This window comes from Ascaphus truei, chromosome 1, assembly GCF_040206685.1.
Source record: "Ascaphus truei isolate aAscTru1 chromosome 1, aAscTru1.hap1, whole genome shotgun sequence".
Lineage (NCBI taxonomy): Eukaryota > Metazoa > Chordata > Amphibia > Anura > Ascaphidae > Ascaphus > Ascaphus truei.
This window is the reverse complement of record NC_134483.1, coordinates 337,164,442-337,188,483: the sequence shown is the minus strand read 5'-3', so window position 1 is coordinate 337,188,483 and position 24,042 is coordinate 337,164,442. Positions and strand designations below refer to the sequence as shown.

Here is a 24,042-nt window from a genome sequence, read left to right as displayed (position 1 = left end):
GCCTTGCTTCAATATCCAGATGTTTATTCCCCTGTGTAAATGTATTGTGTTATCCTGGTGTTTGCACTCACACATACACTGGGGTTGATGCAGGAGGGAAGGGGTTAATGTTAAAATAGTGATTATAGCCCTTTGTGTAATTTTCCCGCCTTTTCAGGCTCCATTTTGCAGCCGTCCATAGGTCGCCATTGAGCCTCCATGCTTTCTAATGGCAGCAGTAGCGGTTTTGGACCTGTTTTCCAGCGACGACCAGCAGGTGGCGTCCGAGAGGAGGAGCGGCGGTTTCTCATTGTAAGTCAATGGGCTCATTGACTTCAATGGAGATTCCTCAACGCCGGCCTCGAGGAACAGGTTGGTAGCCATCCAAACCGCAGACCGCAAAAGCGGATACAATGTCTTTTAAAAGAGTTTAATCACTACGGTCAAGTTCAACGACAATTGGCGTGGGAATCTTTGGTTCTAGGGTCCCTGGGAATAAAGTTCTTTTTGTCCCTAACCCCTAGGAACCCCCACACGCGATCCACACCGGGTCCGGGAATGAGGGACCCCCGTAAAGGGTCGAGCGGAGAAGGAGGGTCGCACCATTGAATCTAATGGCGGCGGGCGCCATGCATGGTCAATGGCGGCACCGGCCATTGATTCCAATGGGGAAAAGCCGCATGGCGAAAAAACGACTATGTGTAAAATGTTGAAATGTGTAAGTCCATATCTCCGGTTCTGGAATGACCAGAGGGATGGGATTTGGGTGGCATATAGCCAACGTTCCGGCTTTAATGCATGCCCCTTCCCAGCCCCCTCAGACCAACCAGACGGAGTGTGGACGAAGGTAAAGATTTGTGGATTTTCTCATGGACTTCAATGGCGGCGGTTCCTCCATTGAAAGTCTATGGCGGGAAACTCCATTGACTACAACGGCGGAGTTGCTCCATTGAAACCCATGGCGGCGGAGCCCGTTGTTTTCAATGGGGATTTAGTGAAACGCTGAGATTTCTTTTTAGCGGAGATTTTTATAATAAAATATGAAACGGTTTATGTGATATTTGTATAACTCCGGTTCCAAAGGTCGTAGCGGGCTGAAATTTGGACCCCATAGTGTATCACTTCCGGCATTAAGGCCTGGAAAGTTTGGACACGCTGGACCTACCAGAACCGGGTATTTTAATATGTGTAGGTATTAAAATGTATATGGGGTTTTGGATCTGCTCTGAAAAATGCAGACTCCATCTGCTATGTTAAATAAAGCAGGAAGGGCATCCTGAGGAATTAACATAGCCCGGTGATCAAAAGCTAACTGTCCTGATTGTTTATGCTGAGGGCAAGAACAAAGGGGCTGAGTGTTTTTAAGTGTCGGTCTTCACACTTACAGGGAAGACAAAATCTCCTTCAAAGAGATTTTTGCTAGACAGCTCGGCGCCTTGAGTGCAAGAGAAGGGTTGAAATGGTATATAAGTCAGAGTCATCCGTTACTCAAATGTCTTCATGTGTCTTCATGATCTTCATGTATTGCTGTGATGTCTTCATCTGAAACTGAATTATGGAAGAAATGGCCCATCCTGTATCCTTATGGCTTTTCTTGTCCTAACCTTTAAGTAAGTGTCCACATTTTGTCTGTTATTTGTATATCTCGTGTATTAACCTTTTTCAGGGAACAAATTATATTTTATCATATCTAAGTCTCCTCCAGTTCAACCCAGTTATATTCTTGGTGGTGTATTATTCATAGCCTGTCTCAAAGCTACCGTCACACTCAATATCAACATTCCATCAGATCTTTGTAGTCTCCTGAAGGGAAGACTCTTTCCAGATATGTCTAGAGACGAAAGCAAATTGATTACCCATATCATGGTAGCTGCTACTATAGCACAAATTAAAAGCAATATCTGATTAAACTATGAGTATGGAAAAACGATCAGTATATCTGAATGACTCCGTGCCCAAATTCAGAAACGTATGGGACCCTTGGATGTCAAAATTCTCATAAAACCGAGAAATGTAGATTTATTTAGGACTATGAAAAATATCCCCACCATTGTGATTACTAGTGACCTGAACCACCTCCCCACCTCTCCATCCCCTCATCTCCTTACCCTGCCCTCCCTCCTATACCTCCGCCCTCTTTGAATTTTCCCTTTTGAGCACCACACTCCTACCAAGAAGTATCAAGAACACGCTTTCTTTTTTAGAACAATGTATAAAATATGCTTATAAACTGTTGTATACCATGTTTAAAATGTAATAAACTATGTACCCGTTCCTCACCCCCGTAACGTCCCCCTTTCTTTTTTTGAACACCCCCTCGACCCCTCCCCATCCTAATTTTCCACTTAGTATAAAAAACAGAAAATATATATATATATATTTTAAAATTTCCTCCCAACCTTTTTAACATTTCCCCCCCTAGCACAGAAGATCCCTCTTCATTGAGGTGCAATCCGTCCCTACCATAAAGATGGCACCTCTCAGAAAAGGAGTCCTAGTGATCTAAAAACCCCAACCCCTTTCCTACATCACTTTCTTAGCCCTGCATTAACCTACCTAATCTCAGACTGTCTCCCTGTGGTAGCACATGGCACTGGTAGTATTCCAGAAAATACTAACTTGGATGACCTTGCCTTAACCTTGCAGCCTAGATCCCTGAAAATTGTTTTTAGGACCCTGCAGCTTTCTCTAACTTTGTCATTTGTGCCAACGTGTAACAAGACCGCCGGGTCAGTCCCATCCCATCCCAACAATCTGTCTATCTGATCCGCAATGTGCCGAACTCGACCCCCAGGGAGACAGCAAACTGTTCGATTCATGCTGTCAAGACAACAGTTTGCCCTATCTACCCTACACCATAATCCTTCTTGTTCTCGGAGTATCCAGAGTCCCCTCTGTGCTGGAGGAACTATTCCCACTGGCTGCTAGAGGAATCAATCTCCCAAAGCCTGGGCATTCCAGCCCTAACACCCCCAATATCTTCACTCAATCTGGCAAATCTATTGGAATGAGTCAGTTCAGAACTGGCCTGCCTTTTCCATCTGCTTCCCCTTCTGTTACCCAGCTATCTACCGGTTCCAGGTCCTCACTCACAGCTCCACCCTCTGCACCACTTCTCCCACTAGCCAGGCCCTGCACAGTGACCACTAAACTCCTTTCAAGATTGTCAGTCCCGCAATGTTGAAAACTGCCTCTTCAGATTAGCAAATCTGAGACTTCAAAGAGACCACCTGCTCACACTTCCCACAGAGGTATGTTCCCTGGAACAGCTGCTCCAAGTGCACATCCATGTGGCAAGATGTGCATTGAGTGGCATTCTCAATCCTGCCCATTGTTGCATTACGGAGTATTCACACGATTTAGAAACCTGTGAATACAGACATGCACAAACACAGTACAAGACACATTTCTCCCCGCTTTGTTTTGCTCAGAGAACGAATTATTACAGCCAAAAACTGTTGGCAACTGTACGTGGGCACGATGCACTGAAGCCCCAAAATAGCTGCAATTTAGCAGCTGTTCCTTCTTTGACAATATAATATTAAGCTTGATGGTATCATTTTGAGCATGCTTGCTGCTTACATAGCTTCACTTAGGCCTGTAATTTGCTGGCGACTAAGCACTAGAAGAAATAACTATTTATTAAAGGAACATAAAAGCAAGCAACAGAAAGTATAATGGATAGGCAGCACCTGAGTGAAATCAATACACAAAAGAAGTAGACAATGGTGCAACGGGAACCAAGAGGAACCCAATATCCTCCACAAACTAAATCTACCAAAAAGTGGAGTTCCCAGCCCTCAAGAGAAAAAGACAAAGGATTTTTTGGGGGATAAGCCAAACTGAATTTTAATATCACAAAAAGTCATGCACACAGTGTACACTTGATGCAAGATATTCGTGGGGTGTGTGTCATGAAAATAATAAAATAATAAAATGAGCAGACAAAAAGATAAAGCTATGCGGAATGCAACATGATGGAAGGGAGGGAAGACGGGGTAAGGGAAAAGGAGGGGAGAGGAAGACAAGGAACACAGGGTGCAAGGGAATAAGGGGGGCAGCGTTTCAGGGGGGGTGAGCCCCTTCTTCAGGCCCGTTCCTTGTTGATCTTGGGGAACAGGCCTGAAGGAGGGGCTCACCCTCCTCCCTCCTAGCCCCCCGAAACGTTACCCCCTTTTTCCCTTGTACCCTGTGTTCCTTGTCTTCCTCTCCCCTCCTTTTCCTTTACCCCGTCTTCCCTCATGTTGCATTCCGCATAGTTTTATCTTTTTGTCTGCTCATTTGTTATTTTCATGACACATCCCACGTATATATTTTTGTTATATTAAAATTCATTCAGTTTGGCTTATCCAAAAAATAATTTTTTGTCTTTTTCTCTTGAGTGCTGGGAACACTTTTTTGTAGGTAAAAGCAAGCACCAAACCTCTGAATAGTATGGAACGGTTTTGAAATGCTTGAGTCCTAGGCCAAGACTAGCAAGGTGGTTGCCTTGAGCCCCGCGCCTTCAGGTGACCTGCGGTCCCTCCTCCTGTTGCCACCGGGATCCAACTTCCACCTGACCAGAGGGAGTGCAAGGGCCCCGGACCAACCCCAAGGTAAGAAAGGGGGGGGGGGTGGTGTGTGCACGCACGCAAAGGGGGAGTCTTACTTTCTCCAGAGCGGCCCTCCTCCTGTAGCATTGCGTTGTCATGGTGACGCCACATGCCACTGTCACATCATTACGCCACTACGCTGCCGGAGGAAAGAGGCACTTCAAAGAATCGTCGGGCCGGCAGGTAAGTACCCTGATATACTTCTATCGGGGGCCCACGCTGCCAGCATTCTGCTTTGGGCCCCGCAAAGGCTAAGGTCGGGACCTAGCCTAAGGGAATCATGGGAATTGTTGTTTTTATAGTCTCCAGTACAGATTAAGTATCACATACACAGAGCCCCCTTTGCATCACCACAGAGCCCCTCTGCTCCCCACAGAGCCCGCCCGTTCCCCACACAGAGCCCCCCTGTTCCCCACACAGAGCCACCCCTGCTCCCCACTCAGGCTGCGGTCCCAGTGCATTCTACAGCGCTCGGCTCGGCGTGCGCTGTGCGTACAAGCACCGCCCCCCAATCAGACCGGGCCCAGTACCTACCTTGACGCACATTTAGCAGCCACGCTGTACTACAAGTTTTTGGAAATCCAAAAAAATTGTATTTACAACTTGCGACGGAGGCGTGGCCATGCCCCCGTCGGCGGTTCAGCCAATGAGGGCGAACCAGCCGCGTGAGGTCATGGCCACGCCCCCACAAAACCCCCACCACGCCCCCTCCCGTTGTAATCTCTCCCTCTCTCCAAAGACCGCAGATCGCGGTGAAGCACGCATGCTACAGTGCACACTAGGACCGCAGCCTCAGAGCCACCCCTGCTCCCTCACACAGAGCCCCTGCTCCCTCACTGAGCCCCTCTGATCACCACACAGAGACCCCCATCTCCCAACACAGATCCACCCCTGCTCCCTCACAGAGCCCCTCTGATCCCCACACAGAGACCCCCATCTCCCAACACAGATCCACCCATGCTCCCTCACACAGAGCCCCTGCTCCCTCACACATGCTGCTTCACACAGAGCCCCCTGGCTCCCCACAGAGCTCCTCTGATCCCCACACCGGGCCCCCCTGCTCCCCACACAGAGCACCTCGGGGGTCTGACACTGAGCAGAGCTGAGCTACAAAGTGCTTCATCAGATCCCTGACCCTGCATTCTGCCTGCCCCAATAACACTCTCACACCAAGTTTGTGGGACCTAATAAAGGTCCAATAAATGGGAAAAAATGCAATAACATATCGGGAAGAAAAAGAAGATGTGACGATTGTGTTTTTTTTTTTTTTTTATACACTTCTTAATCATTAAATATGTAATTACATATTAAAAAGCTTCTTCTTCGAATATTGTTATTAGTTCTTATTAGGAATTTATGCCATTTAAAAAAAAAAACATTGGTGGGCGGGGCTGGGGGCGAGTAGCTTTTTTGAGTCGGGCGAATAGCTTTTTTTTGTAATTTGTCAAGCCCTGGTTATGGATAACACAGAGAGAGACAGAGAGAGACAGAGAGAGACAGAGAGAGACAGAGAGAGACAGAGAGAGACAGAGAGAGACAGAAAGAGACAGAGAGAGACAGAGAGAGATCAGTGAAGCCCCTGGTATCTAGTCACAATACTGATGGCACTGGATAAGTCAATATAGCGTTGCCATTTACTTATCCTACAGAAGCATATTCAGACTACATCTGAGAAGTAAGATATTTTACAATATTTGAAAGGATGTAGGGTTATTAGTCAAAACTTATTTTTCTTGGGTGCGGGGGTGTAGGTGGGGTATAGGTTTTACATAAACTTTAATAATGTTGCTAACCATTGTGTTCGGAGAGTACTTGAACCCCTGTGGTCTTTTACATAGCTAATACCTAAAGAACACAGCTGTTTAAAATAATGAATAGGCACTGTGCATTGTTTAGTAAAAAGAAGAAAGATCATTTGTCGGCTCCTACGCTCTGTAGGGGGAAAAAAGCCTTTGAAAGCGTATGCGTTGCAACAGGATTTTTCTTTCCCAGAAAAATGTCTGCATCGTGTGTAGAATCCAGAATCTAAAATATCTGTGAAACACACTCCTCAATATCCTGGAAGTTCTTGAAGAACTATTACACCTGTAATGCAAATGTGAAACACTTCTGCGTCAGGTACCAGTGTGGGGGGAAGATTATAAAGATGTGTCTACTTATAGGAAACCATTTTTTTCAGGAAAGAATATGAGATTCATATCTTGTTTTCAAGTATGTCCTGAGATCCACTCAGTGGTGGATTTAAAAATCTGCTGCCCATAGGCACTTGCCATGGGGCCGCCTCCTCCTTCACGCCACCCTCCGCCTTATTCAGCCTTGCGACGTCACATGACGCCGCGTTTCCATGACAATGTGACACGAGGTTGCCATGGCAACGCGTCACCACGCGACGTTGCAGCGTCATTTGACGGCGCAACGCTGAAGGAGGGTCACACGAAGCTGGAGGTGGCTCCAAGGTATGTGTCTATGGAGAAGGTTTGAATTTCTGTATATGGGGAAAAAAATGGAAATTTGCGTCCCCAAATGCAACCTTATGCGAAATCCACAACTGGTTCCACTTCACAGACATTACACAAACACACAATGTTTATGGCAGAATCAGCAGTTATAGACATGACTAAAGAAGGGTCGAGCGCTTGTCTTGCATGCTCTGTAGATGATGGGGCCTTCGGGAAGTCAGGTAAATGATTTGGCATGAGGCTTGTCAGGAAAAGGAGCATGTAGTCCTTATGTATGACGGAGAAAAAAATAAGTCAAGAAAAGGGGGGACTGTGCTCATTTTATTTTTTTGCTGGTTCTGGTGGTAAACTACACAGTCTGTATGCATACTTAGAGAGCAATGGGAAATGTAAACAAGGGTTATTAGACCCAGTAATATGAGGGTTAAGAGTCATTGTGCCAAATTATAAATTACCTTTCTGTCCAAGTTCCTTTGATCTGTCCCTTCAAACAATATAGAATAGTGTTGGGAAATATGAATGTATATGGCAGTGGAGGTTGTTAAGAGACTGACCAATTAATTAGCTACATACAGTACGTAGCTTTGAGAGCAGCAAAAAAAAGCCAACTATAAATCTCCAAAAGCATTGAGATTTGTAGATAAAAAATTGGAAAAGTACAAGATACAATTAAGGTCTATGAGACCACTGATGTTAAAAATCAATGAGACACTGAAAAATAATCAGACCTGACATGTCTGCTACAGGTATTGGGGGGGGGGGTCGAGGAACCAAGATGTAGGGTGAAGATTGCATTTGGAAGTAAAAATAAACCAATTCTGTCTAGAAGAATGTTAATACTTTAAATCTTGATCACATAGATTTAGGGTACATTTGATAAAGTGCATCATCATTGAATAGATGATCAAGGATAAGAAAAGCCAGAGAACCAGTAAGGTTTTCCTCTTCTTGAGAGGAGGAAATTCTGTTTTAGATCTAACCATTCATTGGGTGTGTTAGGCCAGGGGTGCGCAAACTGGGGGCGCGAGATTTTTTTTTGGGGGGGGGCGGGCGGTTGCAGAGGTCCGCTCTCCCCCCAGGCATTTAAATTAAATGACGCCACGGGGTCATGTGACGTCACGGTTGCCACGCCAACATGACGCCGTGGGTCACGTGACGTCACACGACCCCACTGCATCATTTAATGCCGCGCGAGGTAAGGAGGGGGGGGGCAAACCAAGGAGGAGAGCAGGCACGGGGGGGCGCAGCAAAAAAAGTTTGCGCACCCCTGTGTTAGGCTATGGCCCTTATTCATTAAGCAGTGTTACACCATATGACATCTTCTCATGCTAGAAGTCAACTTATGGCCTAGTCACATAAATACAGTCAAATATTTCTTCCTGCTGAATATCACAAACCTTGCAGCAACATGATTAATGTTTATTTCTAAAGTGTCAACTGAAGCATGGTACAATATAAAATGTATTTACTGCAACAGGTTATATATAATATAGATCCCCACCTACATAGCTATCAAGCAACAAGGTGGCACCTAAGGAATGTGTGTTGTATAAAAGCTTAACAAGTGTAAGCAGGCTCTTTGTCTCAGCCATGCTAATAACCACCCACTAAAAAGCAAACTTGCATGCAACATCCAACATGTTGGGATACATTTGGGCCTTTAACCCCTTACACACCTCATACATGTCACACATCCCTTGCTATTGACTATATCATTGCTTTGTGTTCTCTTTTCTCAATACCAAGGGTGGTCAACCCCAGCCCTCAAAGGGCACCAATAGGTCAGGTTTTAAGGATATCCCTGCTGCAGCACAGGTACAGTAGATCAATCAGTGGCTCAGTCGTTGACAAAGGACACCGTATACCATTGGTAGTGTGGGAACCTTCTGAAAGAGTCTAAGGCTGAGTCCATGGTCAGCGCTTAGGCGCTGACGCTTGTCAGTGAGCCCCTGCAGCCGAATTGAGAGCGGATTTAGCAGGGGCTCGCGCACGCGTCCGCAGGCGTAGCACTTAAATTTTTTTTAGTTTCGGCGCTCACGGGAGCGCAGGGCCGGTCACGTGAGCGGTTCGACCAATGAGGGCGAACCAGTTCCGTGACATCACTGCCCCTCCCCCCCCCCCCGACACGCCCCGGACGGCGCGCGAACTAAGGCCAGGGAAAGCACCCGCTTTCCCTCAGCGCGCCTCCGCAAGGCTGGAGTCACCTCGGACTCAGCCTGAGGCTGCGGGCATGGTCAGCGCTTAGGCGCTGACCTGCGCTCATGCTTGGCAGTGAGCCCCTGCAGCCGTAATGAGAGCAGCTTTAGCAGAGTCTCACGCACGCTTTCACAGGCTTAAGCGCTCCCGGGAGCACAGGGCCGGTCACGTGAGCGGTTCGCCCAATAAGGGCGAACCAGCTCCGTGACATCACTGGCCCGCCCCCCGACACGCCTCCGGACAGCGCTTGCTTTCCCTCAGCCTCCGCATGCCTCCGCACGGTGACGTCTCTATGGACTCAGCCTAACTTGGCATGGTTGCAGGTCTAACATGGTTTGGCCAAAAGATTGAACTCAATGATCCGTACTTATGAGAAGATAAAATATATAAATGAATAACATTTGGCATATTGGATGTGCGTTGGGGCTTCTTTGTTTACTGTTGCACATTTGAGGTCACTTTCCCAGATGGTACTATTAAATATTTCAGTTTACAGTATAATACAGGCATACCCCGGTTTAAGGACACTCACTTTAAGTACACTCGCGAGTAAGGACATATCGCCCAATAGGCAAATAGCAGCTCACGCATGCGCCTGTCAGCACGTCCTGAACAGCAATACCGGCTCCCTACCTGTACCGAAGCTGTGCGCAAGCGGGGAGACTATAGAGCCTGTTACAAATGCGTTATTTACATCAGTTATGCACGTATATGATGATTGCAGCACAGTACATGCATCGATAAGTGGGAAAAAGGGAGTGCTTCACTTTAAGTACATTTTCGCTTTACATACATGCTCCGGTCCCATTGCGTACGTTAATGCGGGGTATGCCTGTACTGTGGATTAGAGTATTTGAGCTCACTCAAAAGATTGTGTATTTGTAATTGTACATTCAAGGCTTAATTCACCATAAACTATTGAAAACCTGCTTCATGTTTATCAGCTATCTTTTTTTTGCCAAAAAAACATACTTTAGCCCAGCGGTGCGCAAACTAAGGGGGGCACTAGACTTTTTGGGGGGGTGGGGCGTGGGTCACTCACCCAGCATCCGTGTCCACTCGTCTCCATGACAACGCAGCGTCATATGACGCCCGTTGCCATGGAGACGCGGTGTCAAATAACGCTGTGGGTCACGTGACTCCTGCCTGATGTACAGTTTTCCAGATTATTTCACACCCATTCATTGCATTTTTTTACCGTACATACGGCGGGTTCCGTTCCAGGCCGCCGCTGTAAAGCGGAAATCGCCGTAAAGCGGGGCCCTACTGTACTGTATCTTTGAAAACAGAGATGCAGAGCTGTAAACCGACTGTTTCGCTGACAAATGGCAAGGAGCTGCGCACGCACTAAAACTGTTGCGACAGCCGGATACTTTGCTGCTGTGCACATCATGCCGAAAATCGCCGGAAAAACGTAACAAGCGCCGAATCTAATGAATATGGGTATATATTTGGAAAAGCCGTATGAGTGGAACGCCGTAAAGCGGGGCCCTGCTGTATGTATCTACTCCTCTGCTACCTTCTCCATTTTATGACCCGTTTGTGACGGTTATGTATTGTTATATTTTATATGATTTTCTTTATATAAATGTGAGATTTTTTTCTTTAAGCATAGTGTCCTTGTGTTTTTTAAACTACTATATGCTATGCGTCTGCTGGAGGGTGCAGAATCGTAGGTATTTATACTGTGTCGATAAGCAGTATATGTAATATACACCTGATGAAGGGTACAGGTGCACTCAAAATGTTGTGTTGTCTAGTATGGCTGCTCGTTTTTCTTTAAATTTATAATTTTGTACAGTATTTTGAAAATAGCACAGTTCAGCTCGGGGACTCCCCAGTTCCCTTGATACTTAACTTTTTCGGTGCCAGTCTTCTCCCTCATCCTGGGGAAAAAAAATGGCCACCACAGCACAGCCAATAGGAAACCCCATCGGATGACGTTGTGGCTTGCTATTGGATGCTCGCAGGCGCTATCTTTAAAAACCAAGAAAGTGCAAAGGCATCAGAAATTGTAACTATCTGGGAATGGAGGCAGGTTGGAGGGAGGGGCCAGGAGCTGAAAATATAGCGGTTTCAAGTAATGTAACAAAACACATGCCTACATTTTGCAGGATGGCTGCTTGAAGTATATGCCCAAGTAGGGATTTACTGGTGGTTTCCCGTGTGTGCAACTTCTCCTTTCTCCAAAACAGAAGAGAACTGGAGTGTTTCACAATGAAGTGAACAGGAGGGAAACAGCAAGGCAAATGTATACAAACTGTCCGTCAGGGAAAGTGGAGATGAGAATTTAACTTATTGTAATATACATATCTAGAGGAATATAAATGACTGTGTGAAAATAAAATACTAGCCAGTAGCTTGGAGGTGTGTCTAGGCAAAATGAGGCTCAAAGCTTACAGCAGCCTGCCTACATGTGGTCTGAAAGTCTCTTGTTACCGACATGTTATCTACATTTCCAGATTACAAATGTGCCAGCTGTATGTCCCAACTATCTTCCTCTTGTACCCTACATGAGCAGCATGAATAATGGATGGGAGGAGGGAGGTTTAGTCACAGTGCATGTGGGAAGGAGAGGAAAAGAAAGGGAGAGGCCCAGCTGTTATCCTGTATAGCACATGTCCAGATGCTGCACGTATCCCAGAGCAATAATCCATGCCCGGACACGGAAAGCAACCTGCACACACATATAGGAACACAACTATAGCACTCAGACATACGAGTAAGGGACTGCTTCATAGCTGGAGGGGACTGTCACATAGCACTATTCCTGGCTCCATCAGCTGTGTCACATACAGTAAATCAAGGCACAAGGACCAACTGAGTAATTATCTATTAACAAACGTTTTACAGGACATAGTCTGATGAGACTCCATTGAAGTCTATAAGGAATGAGGGAGACTGGCTTCCATCTGATGAATGACCCTGACAGGTATGCTGCAGTGCAGGAAGTGTCAGAGGAATTATAGAATGTATTAGTCATACCTCTTTCAGGTAACATGATGGCTCTTAAACATGGGATCAAAGTCATTAATTGGCTCCATTTAAATGATGACTTCTTGTTACAGGTTGATGACACATAATACAGCAGCACAGGGGCTGAGTCTTATCAAAAATGACATTCCAAACGACAACCTGACATTTACTATATTGGTTTGAGCACAAAATAAAACATTTAATAAGGATTCTTGAAACACAACGGGCAAAGTATAAGAGGCAGTTTTAAAAGTCGCTCTCTTAAGTCTGTGACCCCAAACAGAAAATAAATGTATGTACGTATACACCATTTTATTTATATAGTCAACAGTATCTGCAGCTTTTTACACAATTGCAAATCTACTGCCATCCTTTCCCACTGTTTCACCTAAATTGAGAGACTTTAGCCGACAACCTCCTTATTAGAAAATGTCCACAACAATGAATGTGTGTAACACATTCCCCCCCCCCCCCACCAATCGCAGATAGGGACCATGTGGGGAAATCTACATACGTTACCCGGTGTATGGTGCGTTACCGGTCAGGCTCACAGGCGGCCTGAACCTCTGCTACTGGGAGCCTGGGGTGTATCCTGGAACGTACTGCTTACAGCGCCTCCACCTGTGCAGGGATTCTAGTGTGTAGAATAACCCCTGACACAGGAACCACATACAGTAATTACTTACACCAGGGTATGGATAAAACAGTTTACTATATGCAACTACCTTCTAACACATCACAATATAACATCACAGCAGTGTCACCCTTTAACCTGGCCTCAACCCCACAGCATATACCCAAGTGTCCCAGAAGTCACCAAGAGTCCACCCACTAGGCGTGATCAGCGCCTGAAGGAAACCAGTATGTTGGTGCAATTATATGGTACCAGCTGGGTGCTCCAACACCCGAACCCACAACCGTGAAGATACATGGATCCTCTGATCCCGCGATGAGTCAGCCTCCGCGTGGGGGTGATGTCCTGCTGGATGATCCCACCTTGGAAACAGTTTCTAGATCCTGGAGAGGTCTGGTCCCAGTCCACACTTCTCACACTGCTCCTGTGTCCCTGACTAAACTCACTACTACAGGGCAGAGTTCCTAACTGCAGGGGCCTTCCCTAGAGCAGCCACACATCTACTGGTGAGTTGAGCCTAGGTGGGTAACCTGGCCTAGTGTAGGAGCCCTTGCTCCCTACACACACTACCTCCCCTACCTTATCCCAGCACCAACTATGACAATATCCTGTCAGCCAGGGGAATCTGTCAGCCCTATTGGCTGGAATGCAGCATGTGATCTGGGTGACAGGGCAGTCCCCAGAGGCTTCTGGGTATTGTAGTCCAAGCAGTACCTCTTTGCTATTGGGGCCGCGTGCGCCTGCTTCACTGCGCATGTGCAACCTTGTAATGGCTGCCGCTGCCCTCCTGGCCCTCAAACGCTCAGGCTCTACATGTAATGGCCGCTGCTGATGCGTCTGCGCATGCGCGACGCCCTGTACATGCGCGACTAAGCGCCAACACTAACATGGCCGCCGGACACCTTCTGCGCATGTGCGGACATGAACAACATGGCGGCATGTTGCCCCCGCAGCTCCCCAACACCCCACAGGGGTACCCGCTTGGCTGCGCAGGTAAGGGGCCACCATGGGAACCCTGCTACAAGTGATTATATATATTTTAAGTACCGGTATTCATTATTTTAATTATGTTAATCAAAAGTTAATGTATTAATTATATACATTTAAAAAAAAAAAAAAACAAGTGTCTCTTACATTAATAAAACATGATTCATTTTGTGATGCAGCAAATCATATCATAAAGTGACATACAGGTTAATGCAATGCACTGGGGATGAATCTGGGTAATAACAAGATTGCTCTAAAGTTCAGCAGTCATACGTTAAGGAATGTTAACCTTTCTCGTGATATTACTCCTCCTACCTGGTAACCTCGAAAGAATTCCCATTTGAACGAAGAACGATCCCACATAGTGGAATATATTATGTTGGCTATTGATGCAGGAATACTGGCATTATTTCAGTCTATGGCTCTTTCTGCTCCCCTTTTCCTATTTGTCACTCAATGATCTCCCTTCCCTTTGCCACTTTCTGCACCTCCCGCTGTCTATGTTCCACTGTCACACTAAGACCACCTTGTAGGTCTCATGGACCCTCAGGTTGGAAAACACTTCCGTAAAGGGCTATTTTGGTGGGACAACAAGCACCGGCATCATTTTTTGGCGCGTTAGAGCCTTTTTTAAAGGTAAAAAAGAAACTCTACATAGTGCTTAGAAAACAATAAGCAGTGGGACTAGAATATTAACGGGGTGGTGGTGGGGGGCAGAGGGAGAGGGTTACATTTTTTTTCTTCCCACATGTATTTAGAGCTAAATTTATTATTGCAGTTTAGATATACAGATGTACATTTATATTTTTTGGCATTTTTCTCTACAAAAACAGCCCTTCCTGTAACTGTCCTAAAATGTGCCTTGGACACAGGCAACATAAAACATGTCTGTTTGGTCCATTTCTGGTGTTGGCCATTGAAAAGATTAAGCATTTTAGCGTAACGTCTTAACACAGGATTGTTTTTACATTTCAAATGTATATAAATGGATGTGTCCATTAAAGATATGGGGCCACATTTACCAAGTGTTGCAATGCTATAAGACACTTTCTGGAGTTGGAAAACACCTTACGGCCCATTCTAGTGAAATGGTTTAACTACCATTATAATACGCTGGGAAGCCCTCTTCCCTGTATTAGAGTAGAGATCAGCTCCACTGAAATGAATGAGGCTAAAAACTTCTCCAGCGCTGCGAACACGGCTTCCCAGCGGGTTGAATAAGGGCCTTATATGTTCAAAGACAGTCCAAGTGAACCGGGAACCTACAAAGCGCAACTTCTTTTGTGCCGATTAGTCAAAAAAGGGAAAGTATCATCATAATTAGGTGCAAAGAGGCAGAATTGGTCTCACAATCACCAACAAATACATTGTTCAGTAATTTAAATTGAACAGAAAATCCCTTAAAATAATAATACCCATCCATGCTACCCAAGCTGCGCTGGAAGCGGTCAAAATGTCCAGATTAAAACAAAGTTAATTGGAACACTTCCGTGTGACTCGGTTCTTCCGAAGAAGAGTCAGATATCATGTGAGCACTTTTTTTTTGCCCATTTTGTGAGTAAATTATCTCGAACACTGGTCCCAACTTAATTTCACACTTCAATTTGCTTCTGGCATGTCAACTCTCACAATAACAAAAGGATTAATGTTAGTCTTGTTTTGGCACAGCACTGCCACTTAACCCCTTCACTACTGGCGTGTGGCCAGCGACACATTGCATAGCAATGCTTTGTAGGGAAGCTGAAATGGCACAGGGGGTTAATCTGATCCCCCACACAGAAGAAATGAGGAAATAATCCTTTGAAATGTATGCCAACAAAGCAGTACATACAGTTCCTTCTCATTCCATTCCTGTTTGTCTCTGTCTATCTGTGTGCTGATCACCGAGCATAGTTCATTTCCATTTACTCATGTAGTCTGGGTAGCTCTGTACCCGCCCTGGGAAGCATTAATAAACTTCTTCAAGTTTCATCTGCAAAGCGCAGCTGTTCTCCACAGCAAACCCACTGATTCGTGTCAGTTCTAACGTCCCCTTATCAAGCAACGACATACAAAACATTGCATAGAAACCTCAGCAAAAAAAAAATGAGAGCAACGCATGCATCAAAATGGTGAAATCTGCTCCAAAACATGGAGCACCTGTGTCAGTTTGCGCCTGTGACATCATCTACGAATCTTTCTGATCTTGCTTCTTACATTTGACGTAGATCTCTCTGGAGCAGAGGCAAACGCCACCTAAATTTGGCGGATTTATTTGGGGCAAAGAGAGTGGAAAACTGCACCAGTTTTATGAGCAACTTTTGATAAATCCCATTATAATATTGCGCCGACTCCTCCTATAATAACCGCTCCCCAAAGCATAGTGCAAGTCCGGCAAACTGGGGCAAAGCACCATAGTACATTGTCGCAGTCTTGTTTGCAACACTTTATGCATATTCCACACCAGACTTCCAAACTTAGAGATACAATGGGACATAATTAATTCAGAAAACATAGCAAATGGTTAATGCCTCTTCTGAATAATAACAGATCATGAGTAATATTATTCTCAGAGGGAAAACAAACACAAAATCTTAGCTGACACTTCCTTTTTATGATGATTTGCAAAGGCAGCAAGCTGTATATTCACTACAAAATGTAAATTGAGCAATTGTTTTTGGTTGTAGTCATAAAACCAAACTTCAAGGATAATTTACACTGCATTTCTAATGTACTTTACACAAAAGGTTGGTCAAAATTAGGAAATAAAGAGGGCAACAAAGTATAAAATACAAAAATTCCACTAGATGAGATCAGGTTTTTTTCCAATGAGATTGCTAGATTCCACTTAAATGACCAACTAGAATTCCTAGTAATCAGTTAGTCTTTTCCAAAATATAATTTATGTATTATGTATTTTATTTTTAGATGCATAAACATTATGGAACTCTTTATGGACGCCTTCCATTATGAGGATAAAAGGAAACTTTTTGCTTTGGACGCTGGTCTCTGAAGTGGTACGCACCGGTTTATGTACAAAAAAATAAAAAATAAAAAAGCATTGCTATGTACAGGTACATTAAATAATTTTTTTATGCATGATGAAATTACTTATTCTGACCTTATCTTGCAAAAGGTCAAACACAGAAACCTCCAGTTTGTAACAATTTTTCCATTTTGTCATCTACCACTCTGCCTACTGTATCTCAAATCAAAGACTTTTCACTTGCTGTTCCAGTCACTGTTAAAACTGGTTTTACCTACCCACAAAAAAACCATGTAGTGTCAACTTCATACATGGAATGCTGCCTTTTAAAACCTCATGTTGTTCACAGAGATTAAGATGTTTCTGATATTGTCTTCATTTTGGGATACCTGCTGCCATCACATGGGGCCATTGTAAAACCATCCATGTTTTTCAAAGCTCAGAAAGAGAAGCTAGCACATACAGAGGCGGCACACTTTATTCGAACCCGGCTAGAGCCGCAAGCCGCGAGATTTCCCGGCTTTCTAGTTGAATCCCCTCGGTGTGCCGCGCGTCACCGATGCGCGGTCACGCTTCATCGAGAGCGTGCGCGCACGGCGTGCGTGCCCAGGGCTCTCCGAAGGGAGCCCTGGTGTCCCGCGATGTGGGGGATGCGGTGGGGGGATCTGGGGGACCCGGCGGACCCGGAGAGGGGGAAGCCCCGATCGGAGGACCGATCCTCCGAGGCTCCGGCGCGTGCGCGGGAGAATGCGGCGCGCGCCCGGTATCTGTCGCGGCCGAGACCGGGTAAATGTTAGAATAAACTCGGCCGCGACAGTAGATACTTAACGGACACAGAAGCTTCAAAATACCTCAATATTATACATTTTGGATTACTGCTTTACAAGGAAAAAATAAATTCTTCGCAAACGTCCTTTATTCACGATTTTGGTTGGAAAAAGCTACAATATGTAATTCCACTAATCTTTGTGAAAATAGATCAGAGAATTGCTATAAATCACTTTCACTATTCAGGGGAAACCAAAGACTGAACATTCAAACATACCCAACCAATATTGGTGTACTTTGCTATTTTTCTTTTTATTATTTCTTGAGGCTAATAACTGGGAGTATAATACATTACCTAATGCCACATATTACCGGTTTTAAATTTTACATGCTAAATTATTAGACATTTTGGATGATGTCATTAGTTATGGAAGAGACCATTTAGCACAAAGCATTTCACTTCCAGGATAGGTTTTGTAAAGTTAATACATCCATGATACTCTAGTTCAGAAAACGTGAAACACTGTCTGTCTACAAGCCCACCTGCACATCGCAAAATCGTACAACCAGGTAAGAAAAGCCCAACACTTCTGATTACATTACAGGAGAACAACATTGTAGCTGAGACCACAGAAATCCGTAAGGTAAAAGTAGACCATTAGGCCGCGCTTATAGTGCCGGCGACGCGACGTCGCTCGAAAACAAATGCGACACTGGTGGCGTGAATTTTTGAAGCCGGTCAAATTTCATTTTTCAGAGGCTGTCGCCACATCTGACAGCCTCTGAATCAATCAAAGCCCTGGTCGCCCGCACAATATGCTCGGCCTAAGAGCCATTAAAATCTACACAGCCAGAGAGGGAAATGAGGATAAAAAGTTCGCCTCATATATACCTGCACAAGACTATACTGCAACTGTGCTGCTTGAAATATATCAATATACACTGTGGTTAGCTAGAGCGATGGAACATTTCTGACAGCAAGAAACAGTTAGGCAAGAAATATATTCCAGAGTCTATATGGCCTATGCACTTAGGCCATTATAGTGCAAAATTGGCACAGAGGGTAATTTAAATTTTTCGCCTCTTATGTCAGCATATTAACTCTTTGGGTGACCCATGATGTACCCACCACATCATCGGGACTGGCACCTTAGGGTGAGTCCCCAGTCAGCACAGCGCTGCACCACGATCTGCGGTCTGGGGGAGAGAGGGAGCTTTTGCGACGGGAGGGGGCGTGGCGGTGGGTTTGCAGAGGCATGGCCATGACCTCACGCGGCTGGTTCGCCCTCATTGGCTGAACCGCCTGCGGGGGCGTGGCGACGCCTCCGTCGCAAACTGTGAGTTTAAATTTCCCTGCTTGCCTGAAAACCTGTCGCGCACCGCTGGGGAAAGGTGCGCAACAGGGTAGTAACTGGGACCGACCTGACGGGGGGCGGAGCTTGAACGCACAGCAGAAGGGACTGTGGCCGCCCCCTTTGGCTGCGCTTATAGTGACGGCAACAGCGACATCGGGTCAAAACAAATGCATTGCCGCCGTCGCGTGTGCTTATAGTAAGCGTGGCGTGACGGAGCAACGGCTTGGTCGCTATCGCTGGAAGTCATCTCAATTTGATTTTTCCAGCAACCGTAGCCTGATGTCGCCGGCACTATAAGCGTAGCCTTAGGGCCTCATGATGTAGTGGCTAGGTCATGGGATTTCTGCTCGTTGTCACGGGGAGAATGTTCTGTGCTTCTGTGTTCGCAATCAAGTGGCCCGCTGGCACTCAAAGGATTAAGCTCTTTGCTCTAATATTTGGCTTATGTGGCTCCGATCTATTTACATCTATAACCAAACGTTTGGACACTGTACCTGTCTGGTTACAATGAAAGCAGCCCCTAAGGCTACCCCAACACCTGCAGTGCTCTAATACAGTTCCAGCAGTGTATCATCTAAAATGCTTCAGGGGTAGAATTTAAATCATGTGCAAATCTTGCCCCAGTGAATTTCAAGGCTGAAAGCATTCTATACACATGGGCGTATGTCTCTGTGAAGTATATTGAAATCTGAGCATGTTTAAAACCCTTAAAATGGCAGTAGTGAAGAAAAATGTGTGTTCAGCAGTTATCTTCTGTCCCCGCACTCTGTCCTGTCTATACTGTACATCCCTATCTGAAACCATCAGGCCAGGAAGGACATGGCAACTCCAAACATCCTTCTACCCTGCAAGCTGGACAGAGCCTCAGGAAGATCAGCACAAAGCTACAGCCACATGCCTGCGAGCACAAAGGACACTACAAGGGGCTGCCACTTTCATAGGGTCAGCAGATATATGGGTTAATTTCAGAGATGCAACATTAAATAGATCTTGGTTGCAGGGTCAGTCACAATGATCTACAGTTAATTAGTGCTGTACACAATATGTGACCTACAGAGTCTGCAATGCTGGGTGGGAGAGGCATGCCCTACTGAGTTGAAGCATAAAGCATAAAGCTAAAGCATAGCACCCTATAGTGCAAATGGTCATATTTGGCCGCTATTGCTTCCACTCCAAGCAGCAAAAAGGTGTCAGTTCTGGACAGATCCAGTGAAGCTGGCACTGAAGATTAAACGCAGTAACACTCAAATTATACTCTATCTTGTAGAGTATTTGCATCAGCTTTAAGATTGTCGAAGCCGATGTTTTGGACTAAACCTCCGTAAGTCTGATACAAAATATACTATGTTAAATCCCACATACATGCAGAACACTCATTTCAATGTCCTCAGCACGACATAGCCCCTAACAAATGTATTGCTACAAATCTAGATGTTTCCTTAGACAAACTGCAATGGAGCATTAATGAATACATAATTTAAAGTAAAATAATACAAAATGAATCCAAGCTTGAATTCAGAGTTAAGAAAAATGTATGATCAATATATGAAAAATATGTAAACAATATATGTGAACAATGTGCGACACAATGTACATGTAACAGCACAAACTTTTTCAAGTTGTTCGCCTGTATACTGAAAATGTACCCAATAAAAAAAGATTTGTGAAGAAAAAGTTTAATAATATAATAGTATCTACACACAAACACAGTTCCCCAAAAGCATGCCCTCCCTGCATAACACACAGATACACAACCCCTTTCCCCGGTGCCAACACAGACATAAGTAAGGCTGAGACCATGGTCAGCGCTTATCCGCTGACCTGTGCTGAGGCACGCTGACGCTTGTCAGTGAGACCCTGCTGCCGCAATGAGAGTGGCTTTAGCAGGGGCACTCGCATGCTTCCGCAGCCGTGCGGAAGCGTAACCGACAATAACTTTTTCGTTTAAGCGCTCCCGGGAGCGCAGGGCCGGACATGTGAGCGGTTCGCAGCTCCATGATGTCACTGGCCCGCTCCCCGACACGCCCCCGGACGGCGCGCGAACTAAGGCCAGGGAAAGCACCCGCTTTCTCTCAGCCTCCGCACAGTTGAATTCTCTATGGACTCAGCCTAAGAGAAATCACTGAATAGACAACTCTGACCCGTGGCATGGCACACAACTACAGTATATGGAGATGAGTGCCAATCTGTAGATCATTTGTTGGCAGCACAGTCCTTATATGCACACATGTTAAGTACACTAAGCCGATTTCATAGCATACTTCTCAACTAACACCAAAGGCTCTACGTATCAAGGCAATGTTGGAGCGAAACTGCGGCATATACATTCTGCTTCAATGTACAACCTGGCTTCAATTTTGACCCCTCTCCACCAGCATGCAACCTGGGAAGTGTCAGTAGGAGATAGGGAGAAGATACATGACACACATCTTGTAGTGAGATGTGTCACATTCTGCGTCTCTGTGCACTATTCAACGTACCTTATATTCGCGCAAATCAGCCCATTCTGCGGTGACATAAGTCAAACATTGTACATCAGATATAGGAAACTGGTTCATACATATGAGGCAACGGTGCTCCAAGAAACGGAGCAGTGCATCAAAACACACTTTTCTCTGTTGATACGTGTCGACTCGCAAATGTTCAAGACAGTTTGGTTGCTGCCCTCGAGCATGCTGGGATTTCTAGTCCTGCTTTCTTAAATGCTGCATGGAATCCCAGAATGCCAAGGGAAATACGTGGAGAATCCAAGGCAAGGCCAAAGTGTCCTGAAAATGTGCAGATAGTTAAATGGTACACCTGAGCCTCATAGAGCCCAGAGCTGCAGTGGAGACAAAGCCATACAGAGATGTGCAGAACATTTGAACGCGAGATAAAAGACCAGTGGAAAGGCACAGGAAGCAAGACACAGCGATGATGGACAGGACACAGGGACCGCTCCAGACAGACAGACAGACAGAGGACATACATCAAAACAGAAGAGTTATCATCCCCGGTGACAATGAGCAGATTATGCTGCGACAATGGTGGGAATGCTCGGATAGAACGCAAAGAAGGAACACAACATGACAATGTACAGATCACAGCGTGGCGATGCAGAGGGCACACAGTGACAATCACACAGGGATACTCACAACAAGAAGCTCATCTCCTTGCTAAGGCGGCAGCAGCAGGGACAGCAACAGAGAGCAGGAGTTGACAGTCCTCTCCAAACAGCAGCTGGAATCCTTCTGCCAGAGCAGTGGGGGTGTGAACCACACGCTGCAGAGTGCTTTTTTTTTTTTTTTTTTAAATATATTATATAGAACTTTATTAAGGAAGACAAAACAGTAACAAAACATGAACAGGAAAAGATGACGTGTTGGTCAGTCAGTATTTTTATTTCAGACTTTCAACCGATACACTGCAAATCTCGATATTACGGAATCCTTTTTTTTTTTTTTTGTGGAGCAAATAATAAATAAAAATTGAATCAAGTAACAAAATGTTACTGAGAGCAACGCATGGTTTTTCTTTCCATTTTTTTTTTCCCCGAAGTAAAATGGGGTACAGAAAGTAAAAAGGCGAAAGGGAAGGACGGAGGGGGAAAGGATCAGAAATAAAAAAACGGGGGTGGGGGGTAAAATACTAACATTGAAGTATTTAACTTTTTATTTTGTCACATTCGATGTAGCATTGGGTATTTTTATCTTTTGTTGTATACATTTGGCCACGCTCAGTAGCTCTCCTTTTGACACAAATATATATATATATATGTAACGGGTATTCCCCCACCCAATCGCATATAGAGTGTATGTGAGGGGGGACCTATATGTTACCAGGTGTGGTGCTTTACCTGTTTGGCTCACAGGAGGCCTGAGCCTCCGCTAATGAGAGCCTGGGGTGTATCCTCTTGAACAATACTATATGGTGCAGCGCCTCCACCTGCGATGGCTCCCAGCAGAGCGGGAGTTGTTCCTCACAGGACACATTCAAATGAACACATACACTGGATGTAAAATAGCAACGGTCTTTACTATATGCAGAATGTAACTTAACACATACATCAGCAATACACAACAAGATATATGTACCACCCTCTGCCACTAGCTGGCAGCTATAACCTTGCCCCTAACTGGGCTATAACCTCCTTAGCCCCTAACTGGGCTATACCTTTACACCCCCTTCCCAACCCTGTGTCCAAAGAGTCCAAGCCCACCCAAGTGTGTGAACAGGCCTGTCACATGTGAGGAGCAAGGTAAAGTTGGTGCACGTGTGGAAGGTTGTAAATACCTGCCCAGGTGTCTCTACACCTGTGTCTTTCGCAAAGGATCTACCGGCGCTGCTTGGTCCAGCGCTGATCTGTACCTCCGCGTGGGATGGGGTCCAGCCGGACGTCCCACCGTAAGGACAGTCTCTGGATCAGCAACACCGCATACAGGAACATGCAGCATACACTATACTGGGTCCCTGCACTAAAGAACTTCAGCAGGGCCTCTCTCTCTTCCTGCACTAAGGAACTGCACAGGTACTGTCACTAGGTCCCTGCCTAGCACACAGCTGAAGGGGCACAAGGTCCTTATCTAAGGGCCTGTCCCTATGAACACCCACACTCTCTAGTGGGGAGTCAGGACCTCAACTATAGCCTGGGGATTTATGGCCTAGAGCAGGAGCTTGCAGCTCTCTGCCCCCCTTCTTTCCCCCTCTGTGCCCTCAGCCTGACTGAACAATCCCTGTCTGCACACAACATTGGAAAAAATAGGATAAAAAATCCCAAAAGCAGTGCTTCAGCATGATAGATACATGTATAGGCAAATAGTATCAATTTGTAGCCAAGTGGAGGAGAAGTGAAATAAAGCTGTGTGAGGTATTGGACCCAGTGCACTTGATAGCAGTAAGAATTCAATAACATATGATGTCCATAGGGTGAAGAAAAATGTTGAATGTCAAACAATCTTAATAGTATTTCACCAGACTTTGTTGGTCTTACCTGCAGCACTGTTTCTGGTCAGCAACTCCCCTTTAGTCAAAATGGGGAGAAACAATACTCACTTGTACAGCCATTTCTCCATATGTGCGTGCATCACGCAATGTTGTGTAGATAGAGAGAAAATCCGAAGATTGCAGCGGAGCACAGCTGAAGAAGGGGACC

At 45.4% G+C, this 24,042-nt stretch overlaps 1 protein-coding gene across 2 annotated transcripts in view; it reads right to left on the bottom strand.

The window, feature by feature from the left end:
• The window catches only part of MOB1B (MOB kinase activator 1B), a 52,929-nt gene extending 30,764 nt beyond the window's left edge, over positions 1–22,165 (bottom strand). The window contains exon 1 of one of the 2 annotated variants that reach the window (XM_075607935.1): positions 22,046–22,165. In XM_075607935.1, coding sequence (XP_075464050.1) covers positions 22,046–22,059 — 14 coding nt within the window. In that variant the 5' untranslated portion in view covers positions 22,060–22,165. Of the gene's footprint in view, positions 1–21,391; positions 22,013–22,045 lie in introns of those variants that run through there. The other variant, XM_075607926.1, reaches the window with a different exon arrangement.
• Positions 22,166–24,042: the final 1,877 nt, after the last annotated feature.